Source organism: Macrobrachium rosenbergii, chromosome 20 (assembly GCF_040412425.1).
Source record: "Macrobrachium rosenbergii isolate ZJJX-2024 chromosome 20, ASM4041242v1, whole genome shotgun sequence".
Lineage (NCBI taxonomy): Eukaryota > Metazoa > Arthropoda > Malacostraca > Decapoda > Palaemonidae > Macrobrachium > Macrobrachium rosenbergii.
Window position 1 is genome coordinate 19,911,154 of NC_089760.1, and position 20,001 is coordinate 19,931,154.

A 20,001-nucleotide genomic window follows, 5' to 3' on the forward strand; every position below is an offset into this window, starting at 1 on the left:
TCTGAATGTAAATGAAGATTATTATCAAGGTTTCATATTTTAAAAGACTCAAAGGTAGTGAATGAAATATTCTGTTGAAGGAAATTGAGATGAAGTTTTATTTATGTACCATTCATTTACTGTATATGAGTGGTTGAATGAATGTAAAAGAGTAGTAACAATGCTTTTCAAAAATTAAGGTGAAAATTTCAGTTTTGCTGTGCCCACATTCACTATGAATCCTGTGCCACAGCTTTAAGTTATACAAGTAGATATGTCTTAACCTTTCTTCTAGTACTCTCTCAGACCAAGAATACCGTCCCATTCCTCCAGATTTTTCCCAAATCCTTTCTTTCCAACTTATCCAGATTTTTCTCATAATTCACTTTTCTTGAAGAGTTCATAGCATAGTTCCTATTGCTATGCTAAACTTTGAGGATTGGGTTTGTTTCTCATTCACCTTGGGGTATTCTGAATGGTTGGTTTCATAATGGCTGTCTATGTAGGATTAGGAAGTCTTGAGAGCCTTTCACCATAGGGTATTTGGTATTTGAATTTTTTGCAACAATCTTATCTATCCTTCTATCTGCTGAAGGTGATTGCACTGGACACTAGACCTTTTGGAGAGGGTTTTTTTTTCTTTTTTGCTTTTTTAGAAGAACATCTTGGAATAGGTGCGCACGGCTTTCTCATTATATTGAATCTTGGGAAGTTTCCTTGCTTTGCTCCCTCATCTTGCTTTGGGCTTCTTGGAAACATCAAATGATTGGGGCACTTGGCCTCCTTGCTACATTAACCTAAGAGATCTGTACTCATCCTTGTTCTTACAGCTTTCCTTGGTTTCTCATCACTTTCATTCTGAGTTTGTGTTTTACTGTACCACATCTGCATAATGAAATAGAAGTGTCTCTCAGTTCCTTAAAAAATTCACTTAAGGGACTGTTTTAAGACCTTTGATTAACAATATCCTGTTCTGTAGAGCATGTTGGTGCAGTTATGTACACTTCTTTTGACCACAAATTTTAGAATTTTAGAGCATATGTTCACACAATGAAATAAAATAACTTAAAAAAATTCTTGTCAATAACTTTTTATGTTTTATTAACGATGATTTACAGTAAGTAGTTTGATTGCAATACAGGTACAGTACATACTATATGCAAGCTGTTGTGCTTTGTTTAACTAAATATCTCAGAATTTCTGAGCATATGATTGCCAGATGACCAATGAGTGACACTGTTACTTTTAGCGAATTACTTTTCAAGCATTAATTAAACACTGTACAGTAGGTATATTACATTATTTACAAAAGAAAAATAATCATATATACTTTACTTGCAAAACCAAAACCACAGATGTACAATTTTATTATTTTTTTGGCCATAGTTGATGCTGCATCTAGGTAGTAACAAAATCCTATAAGCTGAGGCCCATTAGGTATGACCTCATTATCTAACTTCTGTCTCCATGGTTATCAGTTGGTCTTGTTGATAGTCAAATTCACTAAGTAGTGCTACTTAGTAAATTTGACTTCATCCCTTTGATGTAAGTGATAATGCAGGCCCACACCATCTCATTCTTGGCCTATTTTAGGGGAAGGGACCCTAAAATGGGTCCATTTCATGCTAGTTTCACCCTAAATAGGGATAATTATGATTGGTGGGTCTGTTTAGAGATTGTTTTATGTAAAAACATTTACCTATACACAATCATAAAGGGTAGTGACATGTAAAAGAACCATTATTCTTAGTTCTTAAATTGCATTACATTATGTAATATATTTTTATACATGTAGTACTTTGCTTTTCAAAATGGAAGTTTAAGATTTTTGGACCAAAAGCTTAAGGCACTAAGGATATTATGTATCAAAGGCCAAAGACACTTAAGGGTTAAAGCAAATCCAAAGTCATTTCCTTTTTAAGCAAGGAGTTAATCACCATGCAGATATTGTCCAACTGTGTAACGATTATTAACCAAGTTTCCATCTTTGCATATCCCAAAATGCAAAGGCAATGTGACTTACCTTTGAGACTACAAAGAATGGCAAAAGCATGGTAGCATTTCATCTGTGAAACTGCATTTAATTGTTACACATAAGATTCAAAATATTTCAGAGCACTCCAACATACTTTTCATATATAGTATTCTGAAACAATCGGCCATCCATAATCAACTCCTAAAAAATTAGACAAAGGCTATTACTCTTCTAACATTCCTAGTTCATGATTCACTGAGCAGTAAAATGTTCAACTGCCCCTCCTTGCCTAACCTTTAAATTTTGGTAATATATATGTGTGACATTTTACAATTTGAGCTAGTTTATATAACATCAAAGTTTGAAATGTATTGTCAATGTTCCAGAACTTTCTGAAGACACGATCAGTGGTGTTGAACTTGTACCTCCTGGAGTACGTGAAGACTTAAGGGCTATAGCATCGTGGCTGGATAAACATGGCAATACTGATAGACTAACTGTCTATGCTAAATTACGTTCAGATGCCCTTTCACAGAGTTTGCAGGTTAGTATTTATCATTTAATTTTAAATTAGTTTATCTTTTAATTTGTACTTATAAAATTGTAAAGAATAAAGTTTTTAATAATACTAATTTTAAGTGTTACACCAATAATTTATAAAATATTCTGTCTCTAAACTTAACTACAGGCTCTGAGAGATCATCAAAGAAGCAGCAGCATAGAACGAGGTGGTAATCCTGGATCTCTTAATTCTCCTGGCCCTCTACGAACTAGAGTAGCTAAAATGGACACGTTGCCCAAAAGCCGAACAGAAAAAATATCAAACAGGTATGGAGTTTTCTTTATGTAAGTTTTTTATCATACCAGTGTATTAGGACGCTACCAGGCCATGCATTGTTATCATCCACGTTCTTCAGTGAATGTTGAATTTCATGGAGTAATTTGATCTTGCCTTCAAATTAAAGGTAGTCACATTCATGTAATCTGTAAATATTTGAAGAACAGCCCACATGACACAATCCCTGTGTGCGCAGAATGAAGGTCAACACCTACTGTTAAATATATTTTGTGTGATAATTAAAATTTCCACCAACAGTGAATATTTTGATTCTGAAACAAAACGATGCAGAAAATGTTATGAATCGTAATCTTTTTTGGTGTACAAAGATTAAATTCTTAACAATTGAAATTTATTGAATAAAATTTTTTCAGCATTATGGATAAACCTCTCTGGTCCAGCCTTATGAAAGTTATGTATAATAGGCTAGCCTGTTATACATCCATATATCCAAGAAAGAAAATGTAAAATCACTGAAATGCACACATAGGAAAGTCTATAAATTTGACCCAGTGGTCCCTTAACATACAGTTCAAAACTGAATGTTGTAAAGGGATGTTTGTGACCAATGCATAAATATAGTGTAAATTTTTATGTTTATGAGTCTTGATTCAGTACTTTTAACAGAGCTGTACATGACTTAGTAATAAAATTGTCTTTAGGTTAATGCAATGCACATATTCATATTATATGAATATATTTAATTTATTTCTTGATGATTTCTGGTAGTTAACCTTTAATGGTTCTTCATTGCAGGGCTAATCGTATGCTGAAGAAAGCTATGGCAGGACAACTTGCATCTCGCAGACAAGGTTCTCCTGGACATGCATCGTACTCCCTGCATGGCACCCTCTCACCTCAGCATGGTAGAGTAGTAGATTTGCATTGCTAGTCATAAAATGTATGTGTATGATCACAATCATGTGCATGCAGGCACATTGGCTAAGACAGATTTGCTTAGGTTAGCATGTGAAATTCCTTTATGTTGGTTTGTTTGTTTAATTGTGCACCATTTCTTGCAAATTACTTTTTTGCATAGTGTAATTAATATGCCTTTGGTTCCAGAAAGATGGAGTATTTATTTTACAATTGGTTTGTCAGGATAAAGGTTATATTTCAATGTGGTACTGATTAAGAATCAGTCTTGCAAGTTCTTTGTAACTTGAATTACAACCTACAAAATATTAAACTGGAAAAGGTATCATTTCCTTAAAAAGGATGATAAATTTTCATTATTCTCTAGTGTTTTGCAAGTTGACACTTTTATTAAACACTATTTCACAATTTTAGTATTTAATGGTATTCAGAACTTTATTTTAGTTCTGGTGCTAAAAACTGCAGTCAGTTTTATTTCATTTGTTACAACTCTAACAGTCCTACAATGAAAGGCTGCCTAAAAAAATAGGAGGCATTGGAGTTTTGTTAGATAACAGATTTAATGTGTCAGTGCTGCAAGAAGACAGAAAAGGCAGCAGAACTATGTAATATGAAATTTGGAAGGGGATGTGTAGAAAGGAGACATGATGTTGGACATGATGTGCAAATAGCAGTAGGAGAGTGCAAATAGCAGTTGGAGAGAAGACATTAGCCTTCAAACTAAGACAAAGGACAGGTAGGGAGAAGAATATAAATGTGTACAGGAATAAAAGATGAGAGAATAGAGGCAAGCAACAAGGAAAAAGATTGGGAAAGAGATAAAATGACCACAATAATAAAGTAACTAAGTAAATATAAAATAGATTTGAAAGTGCAAGGTATATAAAAGATGAAAATGGAGAATCTAAAGTCGATGGGAAAGGAATAAGGGACTTTTTTAAGATTTTAGGTGTAACTTTTGATATAAGAAATTTACTTTTGAGAAGGTTATATGTAATGATGCTTCCTTTGTTTCTCAAAAGTTGATATTTTGTGGAAATGTTATCAAATGTTTCGTGATGAGGCTGTTATATTGTAAGTGTTTTAACATTTTCTTCTTCCTTGTTTGGAGTAGTTCTTCAGTGTGGCCTTCAGGGCTAACTCTCATCTCAGCTCTCAGATAGAAGTATGTCATCTTTAGAAATTGAGATAGACTGTAATTTGGAAAATACAGTACTGCTATAAATGGAATTTTATCTGACACATTTATTTTTCTCATAATCTATAGATAAAAACATTGGGTAGTCTTTGTACATGGGTGAAAGGTGACATACTGAGAACAAATGCTTCACATAAAGATGGAGGGGAGCCTTGTGAGAGCTAAATACAGTAATTAATAATAATAATACTGTATATAAGATGGACATCATGAATGAAAGTCATTGTGTAAAAGGAGTAAGTGGGAATATGGATAAGTGAGAAACACTGGATGTCTCTTCTAGGAAGTTAGATTTTCTTTTGTATATTGTGATTGTAACTGAAGGAAACAGACTCTTGAAGTATAAGAATGAGTGTTGCTAGATTTTGGACAAAACTTTGTAAAACTATGGGAAGTAAATGTTTCACGGAATTTTCATGTTTGATATATTGCATTCCAGTGAAGTACAAAGCAACTTTTAGACTTTTAGAATTAGAGAGGAATAAATGGGAAGGAAGAGGAAAGAAAAATATGCAGGAGTTGAATAAATTTCTCAAAGATTGTTTTGATTATGCTATGTACAGTAGGTAAAATAGCTGAAGAAAGGTTATTAAAAGAACCCCAGAAGTTACAGTGTGGATTTTGTGAACCAAATAAAGAAAATAAAACATAGGTTAAATAAAGTTTACAAAACAATAAATTTATCAAGTACTACATCAAATGCCATGTGTTTATTGTTTTGTTCATAGGGAGTACTGTATAAAGCAATTTTCTAAATTACTGTTTTTCCAGTACTGTATCAGTTTCAGGCTAAACTGCTTCAAATAAGTAAGTAGCAAACTTTATTGCTCTTTCATGTAGAGTTGAAAGATCTGATTTTTTTCAGTAAACACACCTAGCCTTCACTTCATCCTAAATAATTTTGTTATAGAAATATCAGTATTTAATTAATAATTTTTTAATGACAAACCCAGTACCTATGGTAAGCTCTTTTTTTTTTACACAAAACTGTGCCAGACACTTGGATGTAGCTTAAAAAGAAAGAAAATTGTCTGCCAGTACTGTAGTCTCGGGCAGCTAACAAGTCATTATTTGTACTTCTTTAATTGTGATCATTCCTGTCATTAAGTTCTCAGATGTTTAACTATGGTGATCTTTATTTTTAAACATTATCTTTATTCGCCTTGGTGATCTTTATTTTTAAACATTACCTTTATTCATTTTACATTTCTTTCATTTCCCTCACAATTTTTGAAGATTGGGCTTTTTCTGAAGCTGAGGATTTATAACAATTTGAATGGAGGGTTTTCACCTTGTATGGATGGTATGTTGCTAAGAAATTTTGTAAATACAGTACTGAATTTTTTGTTTGGAGAGGAGAGCAACAATGCTTCACTTCCAGTGTTAGGTGTAGATTTTTTTAATTCCTTGTATTTTTATGAGTTTTGGTTTTTTTTTAGTGTAGGTATATGCCAAGTGAGTTAAAAAAAAGAGAGGATTGATAGTCTTTTCATGAGAGATAGCTTTTTGTTTGATTCACTGCTAACTATAGGTTTTGTGTGTAATATTTTTTGTTTAAGTTTCCTAGTGAGGCCTAAAATTTGTATTGAGTAAGCATTGCCTTCTCACACTCGTCTCTGTATTGCCTTTTTTAGCTTTTTCCTCATGATTAATGACTAGTTTTGGTGATGGTAGTCCCCAGGCTCCTAGCCCTTGGGAGGTTTAAGAGAGTAACTACTTAGGTATGATTTGTAATTTGGTCCTAAATAGTTGCTCTAAACTAATGCAATGTCTTACTTAATCAAAGAATTAAAGAAGTGTATGCTCATTTAGGGTATGAAAATCTATCTTTAATTAAGGCAAAAAGGTCATGATATAAGAGCTGTGGCTCCATCTTTTAATGCTACTAAGAATTTTTGTTTAACTGATGTACTGAATGCATCTCAGTGGAGGTGCAATTCAATAATTGCATCATATTATATGCAAAATGTAGAAAGGGTTTATGGAAATTTAGGTCTTTGCCTGCTGTAGGGATTACAGTAGTTTGAACCCAAAGGTGGTCGCTCCTTTTCATTTCCCCCTTTCCTAAAATCCTGGTTTATTTTTGTAGTTCAGGGGAGTAAAGAGGCACTGATGGTATTTAGGACTATACATCTTCTCAAGAGGTATTTTTTAGTTTTGTTGGCTGTCTTGGTTGTACGTCTAAAACCCATGGCACTGGGGATTGCATCTCATTCCGTAAGAGTGAGATTCTCACTATAAAGGTTACTTCAGCTGGCATGGCCCTGATAGCACTATTAGCTCTGATGAAGGACTCTCAATAAAGGCATAATTGGCTCTAGAGATTCCTTATCAGGTAAAAGCTTTCAAAAGGATTGTGTTCCTTTAGTTTTTCCAGTTAGCTGAGTTGTTTGGTTATTACCATTTAAGGGTTCATTATCCCTCCATTCACATAATTCAGTATTCTGCTTGTTGTACTTCATCATCTGTGGTGCAGCTTTCATCTTATAGTCATGTAAAGGTACATAAATTCCAAGGCAGTGTAAACAGAAATAGATGATGTTTGGTAAACTTTATTGAAATTATACAAGTTTTCACAATATGATCACATTACAGTATGTCAGTACACATACTTACCAAACATGATAGACTCTGTATATCTTTCATAGGTGTAAGTCATATATTTTTGTTGTAAGATTGCAACTTTATCTTATACAATCAAAGAGTTCTTCAATTAATGGTCTTTTTTTTTTTTTTTGCTTCGTAATGCAGGAATAACCTTTATTGTTTGTTATACAGATGTGCTTTTTATAAACTTTCTCATGGTCAGGTATTAGAACAAGGAAAGGCTGGTAAAATATGATGTAACACCTAAATTAATAATATTCCTAACCGAGAAGTTAAACCACTTTTCTCTGACATTACAGCTACCCTCAAGGAAGAAGCCAGCCAGTATTTATTGAGAATTTATTGGTAGTGTTTAGTTTATATATTCATCTGTTTTCAGCATTTTTATCTGCTAACAGATACTTTTCTTTGGGTTTCAAGTTTATATGATATTATCTATATACAGTACTGTACTGGTTACCAACAATAGGTTACAAAACTAAAGTACTTTTAGAAAATTTTGAGCTGTTGCTGATAAGCTTCATAATAAAAAATGAAATTATACCAGTTAAAAAGACATTTTGAGGGGTAAACTGTTTTGATAAATTTTGTCTTACCTCAAGACATAATGTTCAGATAGATAGGTAATGCACTCTATAATGTTCAGATAGATATGATAATGTCATAATTTCTTTGTTAACTAGATCAATTACATAAGGTTTCATTATCTGTAGTGTCACACCACTTAACAGGATCAAAGGTTACACATTGTGGTGAAGTTACAATGATATTGCTTGTTGTACTTCATCATCTGTGGTGCAATTTTCATCTTATATTTATGTAAAGGTATGTAAATTCCATGGCAGTTTAAACAGAAATAGTTATTTGCACGAGTTTGATTGAATATCTCATTAATTGCTGCTAGAAATTTATTTAATTGTACAGTATCCTAATCAGGCTTCTTGTAATGTCTTGGTTTATTTGCTTACCCTTGGGTTGCATCACATTTAGCTGCAAAGGACTTGAGCTACTGAATTTTTGGTATACAAGCCATGTTGAATTACCCTTTTATATTTTTGCATACCCTGAGCTGAGTTTGGTTAATGTTGTAATGCATGATTATGGAAACTCCTTAACTTTTTATAACTGAGTAATTTTTAAAACAACATATACTGTTGGCTGTAACATGTTTGGAATCCTATGACATTTGTAAATTCCTGTGATAATATGAATTTACTTAACTAAGGTTTAGAAATATGAGTTGAGTAAACACCATGTAAAACCCCTTGTTTTACTTATGCTAAACTGCTTAGCATAATGCAGTGAAAGCCATGATTAAATTATGAATAATAAAAATCCTTGATGATTATTATTAAAGGATTCATGAAGTAGTTTAACAAGACCAGGAAAAAAAAGCTGATTTTAGGGACATGTTTTAGACTTTGGGTAGGGAAACTATAATGCAGCAATGTACAAATGATCAGATGTTTATTGACCAAATCATATTTTGATGGTGTCCTGTAGTATGATATGAATGATGTGCCTCTTCAAAGACTGTTGGAACATTATGTTGCTATCCTTATTCAGAATCTTGGTTTGGAAGTGGCAGAGCATCAACTCCGATTCATGATTAGTTAGTACAGTAACCATAAATTATGATTATACAGATGTATTGTTTGGCTTTTTGTGAATGTTATATTTTCAGTGAATTAAACTCAGCACCTTTTTGTAGAGTTTCCAAAGACAGGTGGTCTTGAAATTTAAGAAAAGTCACTGCAAGCAAGGTTTCAAGTTGATGCAAATACAGTGTATGACAAATTCTCATACTTTATCATCCATAAAAATACTATGGGTTTATAAAAATCTTATGATCACATAAGTTACTAAATGGTGAAAAATTCCATATTGATTTAACTATAAATATATATGATTAGTTTGAATTTAATTTTAAGGCCATAACACTGAGTATTTTATTTGATATTTTCTTCAGCAAAAAGAAAATCTTGAATTTATCTGCTTAGATGCTATCAGATTGAACCAGGTAAGTCTGGAAAGGGAATGTGGAGCATCATTTTACACACAACAAACAGTTGCAAATTTTTTCCCCATCCACAAATATTCATATAATCAGTACATTAGATATGATAAGATGAATATTGAAACGTATTACCCAGTACATACCTTTTATTTATTTTTCAAAAGAAGGATTGCTTTGATGTTAAGCACTCTCAATTGAAGTATACCACTTGGACTCTCATTGTCTGCAATTACTATGTATTTTTCCACCCTTTTTTAGGTACCCAGTAAAAGAATACTGCTTAATTATAAAGCTAATTCACCTATGTAAGACTTTGGAATGAAATTTAAAGCTGTGATTAGTACAGCTCACTGAATATCTGTGCATGTTTGGGATTTATGGCCAAAGTACGTACCTGGAACCCATATTTTCGCCTACTGCTTCAAGATAAATTATTTGCCTGATGAGGCTTGTTACACAAAAAGCTAAATCAGAACACAACAATAAATATACCCTAATATGCAATAATCCATTTCGTTTATCTTTGTTATTTGACACTATATTGATAAGGAACATATTATTTAAAATAAGTTTTATAAATTTTTCATCTGTTTACCCACGAAACTATTATATGAGTTACTTCCTAACACTAGAATTTCTAATGATGGCAAATCTTTTAATGCCAATTACTGTACTTGTTTATGATTATTAAATATATGATTTAAGTGTGTTTTTGCAGCAACAACTCCTGGAATTGCCGGAGAAGAAGGGCTTGAAGATAGTGACGTAGAACTGTACTTGAATCAGGTATTACCATCTTCAGGTATTTCTATTTGTAATATTGTATTTTATACATTTCCCAGATGAATGTTTGGTCTCCTACCAAATTAATAAGATGTATCAATATTCAAGGTGACGGCGCTTCATCGATTGGCATTTGCAGAGCTGCTTTTAGCTCAGCAACTTGTACCTGAGGACAGAGTAACTCGAACATTTGAATTGATTTTAAGAGATCCAATGGACCAGTTAGTTGCAGAGGGAGAGGTAAGTAATGTTACGATTCTTTTAACCCTTAAACGCCGAGCCTCTATTTACAAAAGTGTCTGCCGTATGCCGGTGAGGTTTGGGAGTTAGTGCCGAAGCGGAAAGAAAGTTTTTATCAAAAAATCACAGCACACTTAGTTTTTAAGATTAAGAGTTCATTTTTGGCTCCTTTTTTTTCTCATTGCCTGAAGTTAGTATGCAACCATCAGAAATGGAAAAAAAAATATCATTATGCTATATAAATATATAATTGTACACAAATCGCACTGTGAGCAAAACGGTTAAAGCTAATGACCTATTTTTTTTTTCATTGTATCGTACACTAAATTGCGATGATTTTGGTATATAACAGATTGTAAAACGATCAAAGCAACACAGAGAACATATTATCACAAAATGATGCATGAATTCGTAACACGCGGACGTAAAAAAAAGTTTTTTCAAAAATTCACCATAAATCGAAATATTGTGCTAGAGACTTCCTGTTTGTTGCAAATGAAGGTAAATGATTGAATATTACTAAAATGTAAGAGTTTTAGCTTACAATTGCATTTTTCGACCATTTCGGTTGAGTCAAAGTTGACCGAAAGTTGAAATTTCGGCACTTATGTGAAAATATTTCAAAACTGATAACAGCTACAACCATGAGTTATTTTTTTTGTATTTTACATGAAATTGCACACATTTTCATATATAAAACTTTATGTAACGGCTAATATAAAACGATGCAAAAATTACAACAAAGTGACTAAAGGAATTCTGAGATTTTCAGCAGAGTTAGCGCACGCACGGGGGGTACTGTCATTGGGTCTGCTATTAGGCAGGAAGTATTTTCTTAATACAAGCCTATTCAGGTTCTATTCTAAGCTCATGATCTTAGACGGTGACCACTTACATTATTTTCATTACATGAATTTAGAGGACCTTACTAATGTTCAGGGTAGAATTCTCCTAGTTTTCAACGTCTCTATTTAAGTCTTTAATAGCATAAGAATGATGTTTATTTCTCTGTTATTATTTCACCGGCTGACACGGGACCCCAATCCAGAAAAAGGATTTTGACAAAGGAAAATCTATTTCTGGAGAGGCCCGTGTCACCCGGTGACCCACCCCTGTTTTTCATTCTCTCCCTCCCATGGTAAACATCATTCTAGTGGGGTGGGTGCTAACATGGAATGCGGCTAGTGTTGCCTTGTATACAGTCCATGAGTAGTGCATGGGCTTGTATCGGCACCTCTCTCGTTGGGACTTTTGACATTGGGAATCTCTATAGGATAAGGTTCCGTGTTTTTGTAGTTCACCCTTTTCCATACACGACTCCATCTAGTGGAGCTCGCTCTGGGGGTAGTAACTCCAGCATTTCATTTAGCTTTCTCTGGTATCTAGCAACGGAATTACCTAGAAATAAGTGCTGAATGGACTTTTTCACCAGGTGACACGGGCCCCTCTCCAGAAATAGATTTTTCTTTTGTCAAAATCCTTTTTTCAAAAATTTACCATAAATTGAAATATTGTGCTAGAGACTTCTCGTTTGTTGCAAAATGAAGGTAAATGATTGAATATTACTGGAATGTAAGAGTTTTAGCTTACAATTGCATTTTTTTACCATTTCGGTCGAGTCAAAGTTGACTGAAGGTTGAAATTTTGGCACTTACCGTGATTTGTATGAAAATATTTCAAAACTGATAAAAGCTACAACCATGAATTATTTTTTGTTGTATTCTACATGAAATTGCACACATTTTCATATATAAAACATTTTGTAACAGCTAATATAAAATGGTGCAAAAATTACGACAAAGTGACTAAAGAATTTCTGAGATTTTCAGCAGAGTGAGCGCACACGGATGTAAGGAAAAAGTTTTTTTAAAAAATTCACCATAAATCGAAATATTGTGCTAGAGACTTCTCGTTTGTTGCAGAATGAAAGTAAATGATTGAATATTACTAGAATGTAAGAGTTTTAGCTTACAATTGCATTTTTCGACCATTTTGGTCGCGTCAAAGTTTGACCGAAGGTTGAAATTTTGGCACTTACCGTGATTTATATGAAAATATTTAAAAACTGATAAAAGCTACAACCATGAATTATTTTTTGTTGTATTCTACATGAAATTGTGCACATTTTCATATATAAAACATTATGTAACGGCTAATATAAAACAGTGCAAAAATTACAACAAAGTGACTAAAGAATTTCTGAGTGGCGAGACGTTTGGCATCTTCACAAACAGAAACATATACACAGTTTGATACAGAAGATTCGTTGGAACATTATGAGTACATGATTAGAATGCTTGCATGGCAATGCAAGTAGTGGTGATTGTACATACATCAAGACAACAATGGTTAGGGAGAAACAGACGGAAATATTGTATGGTTGAAATCGCATTCATTTAGAACACACGAACACACACGTGTTTGAAAGAGACGGCGTCAGGCTCTTACAAGATTTTCAGCAGAGTTAGTGCGGACGCAAGGAAAAAGTTTTTCTCAAAAATTCACCATAAATCGAAATATTGTGCGAGAGACTTCTCGTTTGTTGCAAAGTGAAGGTAAATGATTGAATATTACTAGAATGTAAAAGTTTTAGCTTACAATTGCATTTTTTGACCATTTCGGTCGAGTCAAAGTTGACCGAAGGTTGAAATTTTGGAACATCGTGATTTATATGAAAATATGTCAAAATTGATAAAAGCTACAACCATGAGTAATTTTTGTTGTATTCTACATGAAATTGCACACATTTTCATATAGAAAACTTTATATAATGACTAATAGAAAACAGTGCAAAAATTATGACAAAGTGACTAAAGAATTTCTGAGATTTTCAGCAGAGTTAGCGCAGATGTAAGGAAAAAGGCTTTTTTAAAAATTCACCATAATTCGAAATATTGCGCTAGAGACTTCTCGTTTGTTGCAAAATGAAGGTAAATGAGTGAATATTACTAGAATGTAAGAGTTTTAGCTTACAATTACATTTTTCGACCATTTTGGTAGGGTCAAAGTTGACCGAAGGTTGAAATTTTGGCACTTATTGTGATTTATATGAAAATATGTCAAAATTGATAAAAGCTACAACCATGAGTTATTTTCTGTTGTATTCTACATGAAATTGCGCACATTTTCATATATAAAACTTTATGTAAAGGCTAATAGAAAATGGTGCAAAAATTACAACAAAGTGACTAAAGAATTTCTGAGATTTTCAGCAGAGTTAGCTGGTGCTTTCTTTTTGGATAAGAAAGAAATTTGCGCATGCGCAGCTGGGTCACGCTTGTAAACAAAACAACAGCGTGATCCGTGAACTCCCAGCATCCCTCAAGGCGCGATTTAAAATTTTTCACAAACGAGGCCTATAAGTATTTTTCCACGAATATTTAAAAAAACTTTTTGTAGTCGACGTATTTTACATCCACTTGGCACCCGACAGACAACTTTTGTCGACATAAAACACGTCCAATCGGCGATAAAGGGTTAAGCATTACAGTTTGCAGATTAACTTTCATTATTCAGAATGTGTTTGTTTGAAAAAGTTTGCAAGATAAGGACATATGGGTAACTGAAAAAAAATTAGATGTACCATGAATAAAATGTTTCAAAGCCTCGGGTATTTACACTCTAAATGCATCACTACATATAGCAACACAGATTTGGCGTAATATGTATGTATTTCTTTGCATATACAAGCCTTGTCTCACCTCAGCATCCACATGTGAGATCAGTCACAAGTGAGCATCCATGCCTTAAGTGTCTTTTAAATTTGAATTTCAGCCCACAAGTAAGAAAATATAAATTATCAATGCTATATGTAAGGAGGAATATTGTTTCTAAAGTGGCTACAGTGTACAACAGGAATGAATGCTTATTAGATGAACAGCTAAAAGAGAAAACTGAATCAGTACTCCCTTTGCTTATACCCCCACAACAGCAAAAGTTACATCATTAGAGAACAATAAATGTTTGGTGAATGCAGAGAAGTCTTTAAATTTAGGTTAGAAAATGTGAACAGCAAACATGTTCTGATGGACAGCAACATGATGGGTCAGAACAATGAACCTTTATGAGGATTTTGTAAATCAATACCAGGTACAGTAACACCAAATCATATACTGTAAGTAAAGGATAAATCCCCAGGTTCTGAAATAGATGTGGCCTAAACAATAAAAGAACAAAAAGAAATTGCACCTTCCAAGTTCATGGTTACAATGTCATAGCCCTATGAGTGCATATTTTTATCAAATAGCAATGTTTAGTTATTGGGATTTACACACAGTTTTGTTTAAGAGGAGACATAAAATCTAGTCAGACTTTCTTTACATAGGTAATGATGAAATTTGATTACCAAAATCATGGTAAAAGAGCATACGATTTCAGTTTCTTAAGTTTGGAACATCTGAAATAAGACTGAGCAATCCACCCCTAAGTGGTCCTAAAGTTACATGACTTCCTGTCCCAAAATTTAATCTTCTTTCCAATTACAAGGCACCTATGTAAAATTTTCATTAAAAATTCCCACATAACTTTTAGTAATCATGATAACAAACAAACAAACCTAACCAAAGCACAACCTGATTTTCAGAATTTGCATTTTGGTAGAATTTAAGAATATGATTGAAGTGAATAATGGCTTTCATAACAAGTTTCCTACTACAAAGGAACTGGATTGATCTGAAAGAAGATGCCAAAATAGAAATTTATCTACAAGGCATAGGAGAGACTCACTTTTGTACTGTGGTGACACTGACATAAATAAAGCTCGTAATTATAGCACAATACAGTATATCAGTCATCCTTCAGAGAGAACATGGTCCCTTCTGGTCAGACTGTTCACAGCCTTTTAGTATTTCATGGAATGATTGTTGGCACAACTACCCCTCATGCTTTTGTGAAAATTATTACCACTAAGTGGAACAGACTTCTTATTCTGATACTGTACACTGCCATGGTTGGGTTATATGATAAAACATTAATGCTTCTTTTGTTGAATGAATGTTGTTTTGCTGAATGATGGCTGTTAAGAATGGAAAGTCTGCCTCTAATAATATTATGGTTCTGAATAATTTTCTTGGTCCCAGTGCCTTGGTTGTGGCCCTAAATAGTTGGATATGTCACACATTGTCAGTATTGATAAGTTTGAAAGAGCACCTGTTTTAATACTGCATGGCTGGATTTATTCATGGAAGAGTCTAGCTTCAAGTAACAGAAAATACCAGATATTGTCATGATGGCGCTATCATGAAGGTAGAGTACTATGCCAAGATATTAAAACTTTCTTTGTCACTTAAGGATTAGACAAACCCCCTTTTGGATCTGAGACACTTATTTGGCTATAAATCATTCTGTTGAGGTAATAGCTTGGTAAACCCCCATGAGATCTTTGTTGTTTGAATGCCTCGGTTTAAGAAACTAAAAGCCAGTTCCTTTTAGAGCACTAAGATGAGGTTTGCTCTTGGAAATAAATTTCTTTTTGATTGGAGTGGCATTTCTTGTTGCCTTAAAAATGTTGGCTTACAAAACAAAATTGTTTTTAATTTTTACCATTATATTAATCTTTTGTGCAAGTTTATATTATGAGGATGCAGATTTTATAATTGATTTTTTTTATGGCTTTTGATTAAGTTTTTTCCTCGTGTATGCATTGTAGTTCTTTTCACAGATAAAATATACTAGCTTTATGACAGTAGTGTTATGATGCTAGTTTGCTTAAAAATTAAAAAACAAAATTCTGATCACTGTTTATTTCTGCATTTATTTTAATGCTACAGAATTTAGCAGCACAGGCACGTAGAAGTGTTGGGAGAGGTGACCACCAGGCAGTGCTCTCTATTTTAGCCATGCTACGACATGTAACCAGTATGCAACCAGAATATGATCGCCTCCTTACAAATTGCCAGACTTCAATACGGTCCAAGTTTGCTGCTATCATCAATATGCTTCAAGATACAGTGAGTTGACACATTTATGCACCCAAAACTATTGAGGCCATATTTTTTCCGTTTATTTTTGGTAACCATTCAGTATTGTCATAGTATTGGAGCTTCTCAAAGCTATGAAATCTTTTCATACTCAAACTTGTTGCTGCTTAAGTTCTTTCAAATTTTATATGTGATCTGAATAGCAAGTTTTTAATCCTCAAGGTTAAGGCAGTCCTTAAATTTGTCATATAGGAAATATAGTTTGAGGCACAGGTGGTTACAGGAAACTCTTGATTAAATTGGAACAAATAGTACAGTATTAGGAAATAACGATGATGAATCATATGAAGACTATTGAAAGTAAGAGATCTAGCTGAAGGCGTATGTCTAATATTATCAAGAAATATAAAAGTAAATGATAAAAAAAGTTATATTAGCATCCCTTATAGATGTACAAAGAATAAACAGGATGACTAGAAAGGGGGAAAATAGGGAAATTCAGTACAGGCAGTCCCCAGTTATCGGCGGGGTTCTGTTTCTGAGGGTGTGATGATAAGCGAAAATCACCGCTAACCGAAAATCGGCAATTTTCAGGGCTTATCGGTGCCGAAAAGCGCCGATTTTCAGCTATCAGCGCCTCTGTTAGGTATGTATCAGCACCAATACCCAATTATCGGCGATTTTCGGCGCTGAAAATTACCAATTTTCATTGCTAGACAAGCCCCATAAAACTGGACCGCTGTTAACCGGGGACTGCCTGTAAATCAGTAGTTAGGCAAATGTATGGATAATCGGAAGGCAGTAACAGAACATAATGGGGAAGTTCGATACAGCATTGTACAAGTTTAGCAAAAGTCTTAAATTGTTGTAGTTAATGAGATTAAAAGGTAAGCATATCAATGAAAGTGGAAATTAAAACATCATCCATGTGTAGTGCTGGAAAATCCCCTTGTAGAAAAGTGAAAAACATGATTTGAACAGTTCTCATAACTTTAAATTTATATTAAAAATGCCTCAAATGATCTTGACAACATTCTATGGAAAATTTACCTTGCAATGCACTGGAAGTTGATTATGTCATTACTGTACACGATTTTAAAGGGGGTCGATGTATTTAAATGCTACTAGGTCTTGGTAGATTTGCTAAAATGTGTCATGAAAATTGCTTTTCACAATGTCTTATAACTTGACATACTGCAGCTGCTCCCCAATTATTACTATTCATAAAAGTGACGGCAAAAATACTGTATAAATAAAAAACTGAAAAGTTACATGTAATCTTGACCCTTCTTGATATCCTAAGTGAATGTGTCTCTCTCTCTCTCTCTCTCTCTCTCTCTCTCTCTCTCTCTCTCTCTCTCTCTCTCTCTCTCTCTCTCTCTCAAGAGGAATGGTCTCTTCTCATCAAAATAGCAATTCTCTCTTTTTCTCAAATTTATTATTTATAACAAGTTATGAGAGAACTAACCACACTGAAAGAGTTGAATTTTTATGTATATTTTTATAAGAATCATATGCAGTATAAGTAGAACACATTAGTTACTCTACTTTGTTGGGCTCTCAATTATTCATCAAAGTACCATATAGCAAAAATAGAGTATGTTAAGCATTTACACTCATTATATTGTGAGCGTGAACTATTTGAAAATTTGTATATTTGACAAGAGGAAAATATATGTAACAGCACTGAGAAAATATGATACATAACGTATATTTAATGGCATATGGATGAAATTCCTAAAATATCACAGTTACTATTAGGCAAGATTATTACCACATATTTAACATACAGTAATCAGAGTAGACTACAAAAATAAATAGATTATTGGTACTAATACTATTAGCAGAGATAAAAAGTTAACTTGTGACTTTTATTCAAGATAAACTGAGCCATGTGTATGTAAAGTACTGTAAATGAGCAGAGTTCATGAAGAGATTCTCTTCATTTAAAATATAAAGGACATTTAAAATATAAAGGTACAAAAAGTCTTGGAAGTTTTTCATTGATGCCAGAATAAAGGAATTACTTTTTAATGACAAAATTACTGGGAAGGGTACTTTTTGGAATAGGGCATATTTTTGTCAATATCAGTTTAAAAAACTCAACTTCATTGATTTAGTGTGCTATTCTCCAGTAATGTTGGAATATTTATTATTTACAAAACATAAATTTCTCTCTAGTGTGTCAAAGCGCTCGATGGTTTTGTTGAAAGTGTCAAGAGTGATGGTGAGAGAGCACTACCCAAAGATGGCACTGTGCATGAAGTCACAAGCAATGCCCTCATATTCACTGAGCAGCTACTTGAATATGCTACAACCCTTTCCCCAATGCTCCAGCGGGATCCAAGTATAAGTGCTGGAGTTGCAAATCTTCCTCGAGGAGTTGATCAGAGCCTATTAGCAAAAGCACTTCTTGGTGCTTACATAAGTAAGTGTCATCTTTTTTTTCTGTTCCTCTTACACATAATAGCACTTAATATCCTGAGGAGAATATTTGCTTATTAGACCGAACTTGATGTATTTTCAAAATTCTTAGAGGTGAAAAGTATGATCAGGGCATCAAGTAATTACAGATATTGTCTTCATGAACTGTGTTATGTTTTAATGTACCATTTAGTTCATTTTTCTTTATACCACTTCTCATTAGTCCTTTATAATGACCTTAAGTGCATGGTATATAGCTGGTACAATTGATGTCATTTCTGATAAACTCTCAGTGCAGTATATTGTAGATCCTATGGTGCCTGATTTTTGGGAGAGATGTCATACTGGAATGTTATATCATTGTGCTTGTTCAACAATACAGTACTTTATTTTACTAACATTCTAGAATAAATCTATAGTTCCATGATAACTTCGATATCTATGTATCCTAAATTCTCATATACCGTACTGAATTCCTAGTGAAGAAGCCTTTCTGTATATGTTTTCAGTATTTGAATTTAAAAATATGTCATTTATCAACTATAAATTTATTACACATGAACTAAAACTTTGTTATTTCACAGTTATCTAATATTGGAGGTAGGAATAAGATTACTGTCCTAGCTGTGTTGCTTTTTAGCCCTCAACTTTTTATCCATTCCCACTAATCTCTTCCCATATAGTTATCTCATTTGTTTAGATTTGTTCATGCTAGTTTTCAGTTTTCACCCTTCAGTTAAGAACATCCTTTGGTCTAACCGTGTGAGAACCTGGAAGTGTGGCTGATTGGTCTACTTCTACTCCTTTGTAATAATAATGTAACAAAATAATAATAATAATAATAATAATAATAATACTAGTTTTAATGTACATTTAAATTGTGGAGAAAACTAATGGAAATAATTTTTACAGAACGTGTTTTGGTTAATCTTGGATTGGCACTAGTAAGTAGGAGTGAAGCCTATGGGGATCCTACATTGAGAGCCGTGTTCCGCCTTAACAATTATAACTACATTCTGAAGACACTTCATAGCTCCGAGTTACTGAATCTTGTGTCCTTGGTTGAGCCTCAGTGTGATAAAATGTACAATGATCAGATAATGGAACAAAAAAGGTTATATTCACAGAGGTAAGTCTGAATTTAAA

General features: G+C 33.4%; 1 protein-coding gene across 2 annotated transcripts in view; it reads left to right on the forward strand.

The window, feature by feature from the left end:
- Exo70 (exocyst complex component 7) overlaps nt 1-20,001 on the forward strand; it is a 44,460-nt gene that overhangs the window by 8,231 nt on the left and 16,228 nt on the right. The window contains exons 5-12 of one of the 2 annotated variants that reach the window (XM_067122084.1): nt 2,341-2,498; nt 2,643-2,782; nt 3,549-3,604; nt 10,209-10,276; nt 10,382-10,513; nt 16,282-16,461; nt 18,613-18,859; nt 19,768-19,984. In XM_067122084.1, the coding sequence (XP_066978185.1) occupies nt 2,341-2,498; nt 2,643-2,782; nt 3,549-3,604; nt 10,209-10,276; nt 10,382-10,513; nt 16,282-16,461; nt 18,613-18,859; nt 19,768-19,984 (1,198 nt within the window). Of the gene's footprint in view, nt 1-2,340; nt 2,499-2,642; nt 2,783-3,548; nt 3,659-10,208; nt 10,277-10,381; nt 10,514-16,281; nt 16,462-18,612; nt 18,860-19,767; nt 19,985-20,001 lie in introns of both variants that reach the window. The other variant, XM_067122083.1, reaches the window with a different exon arrangement.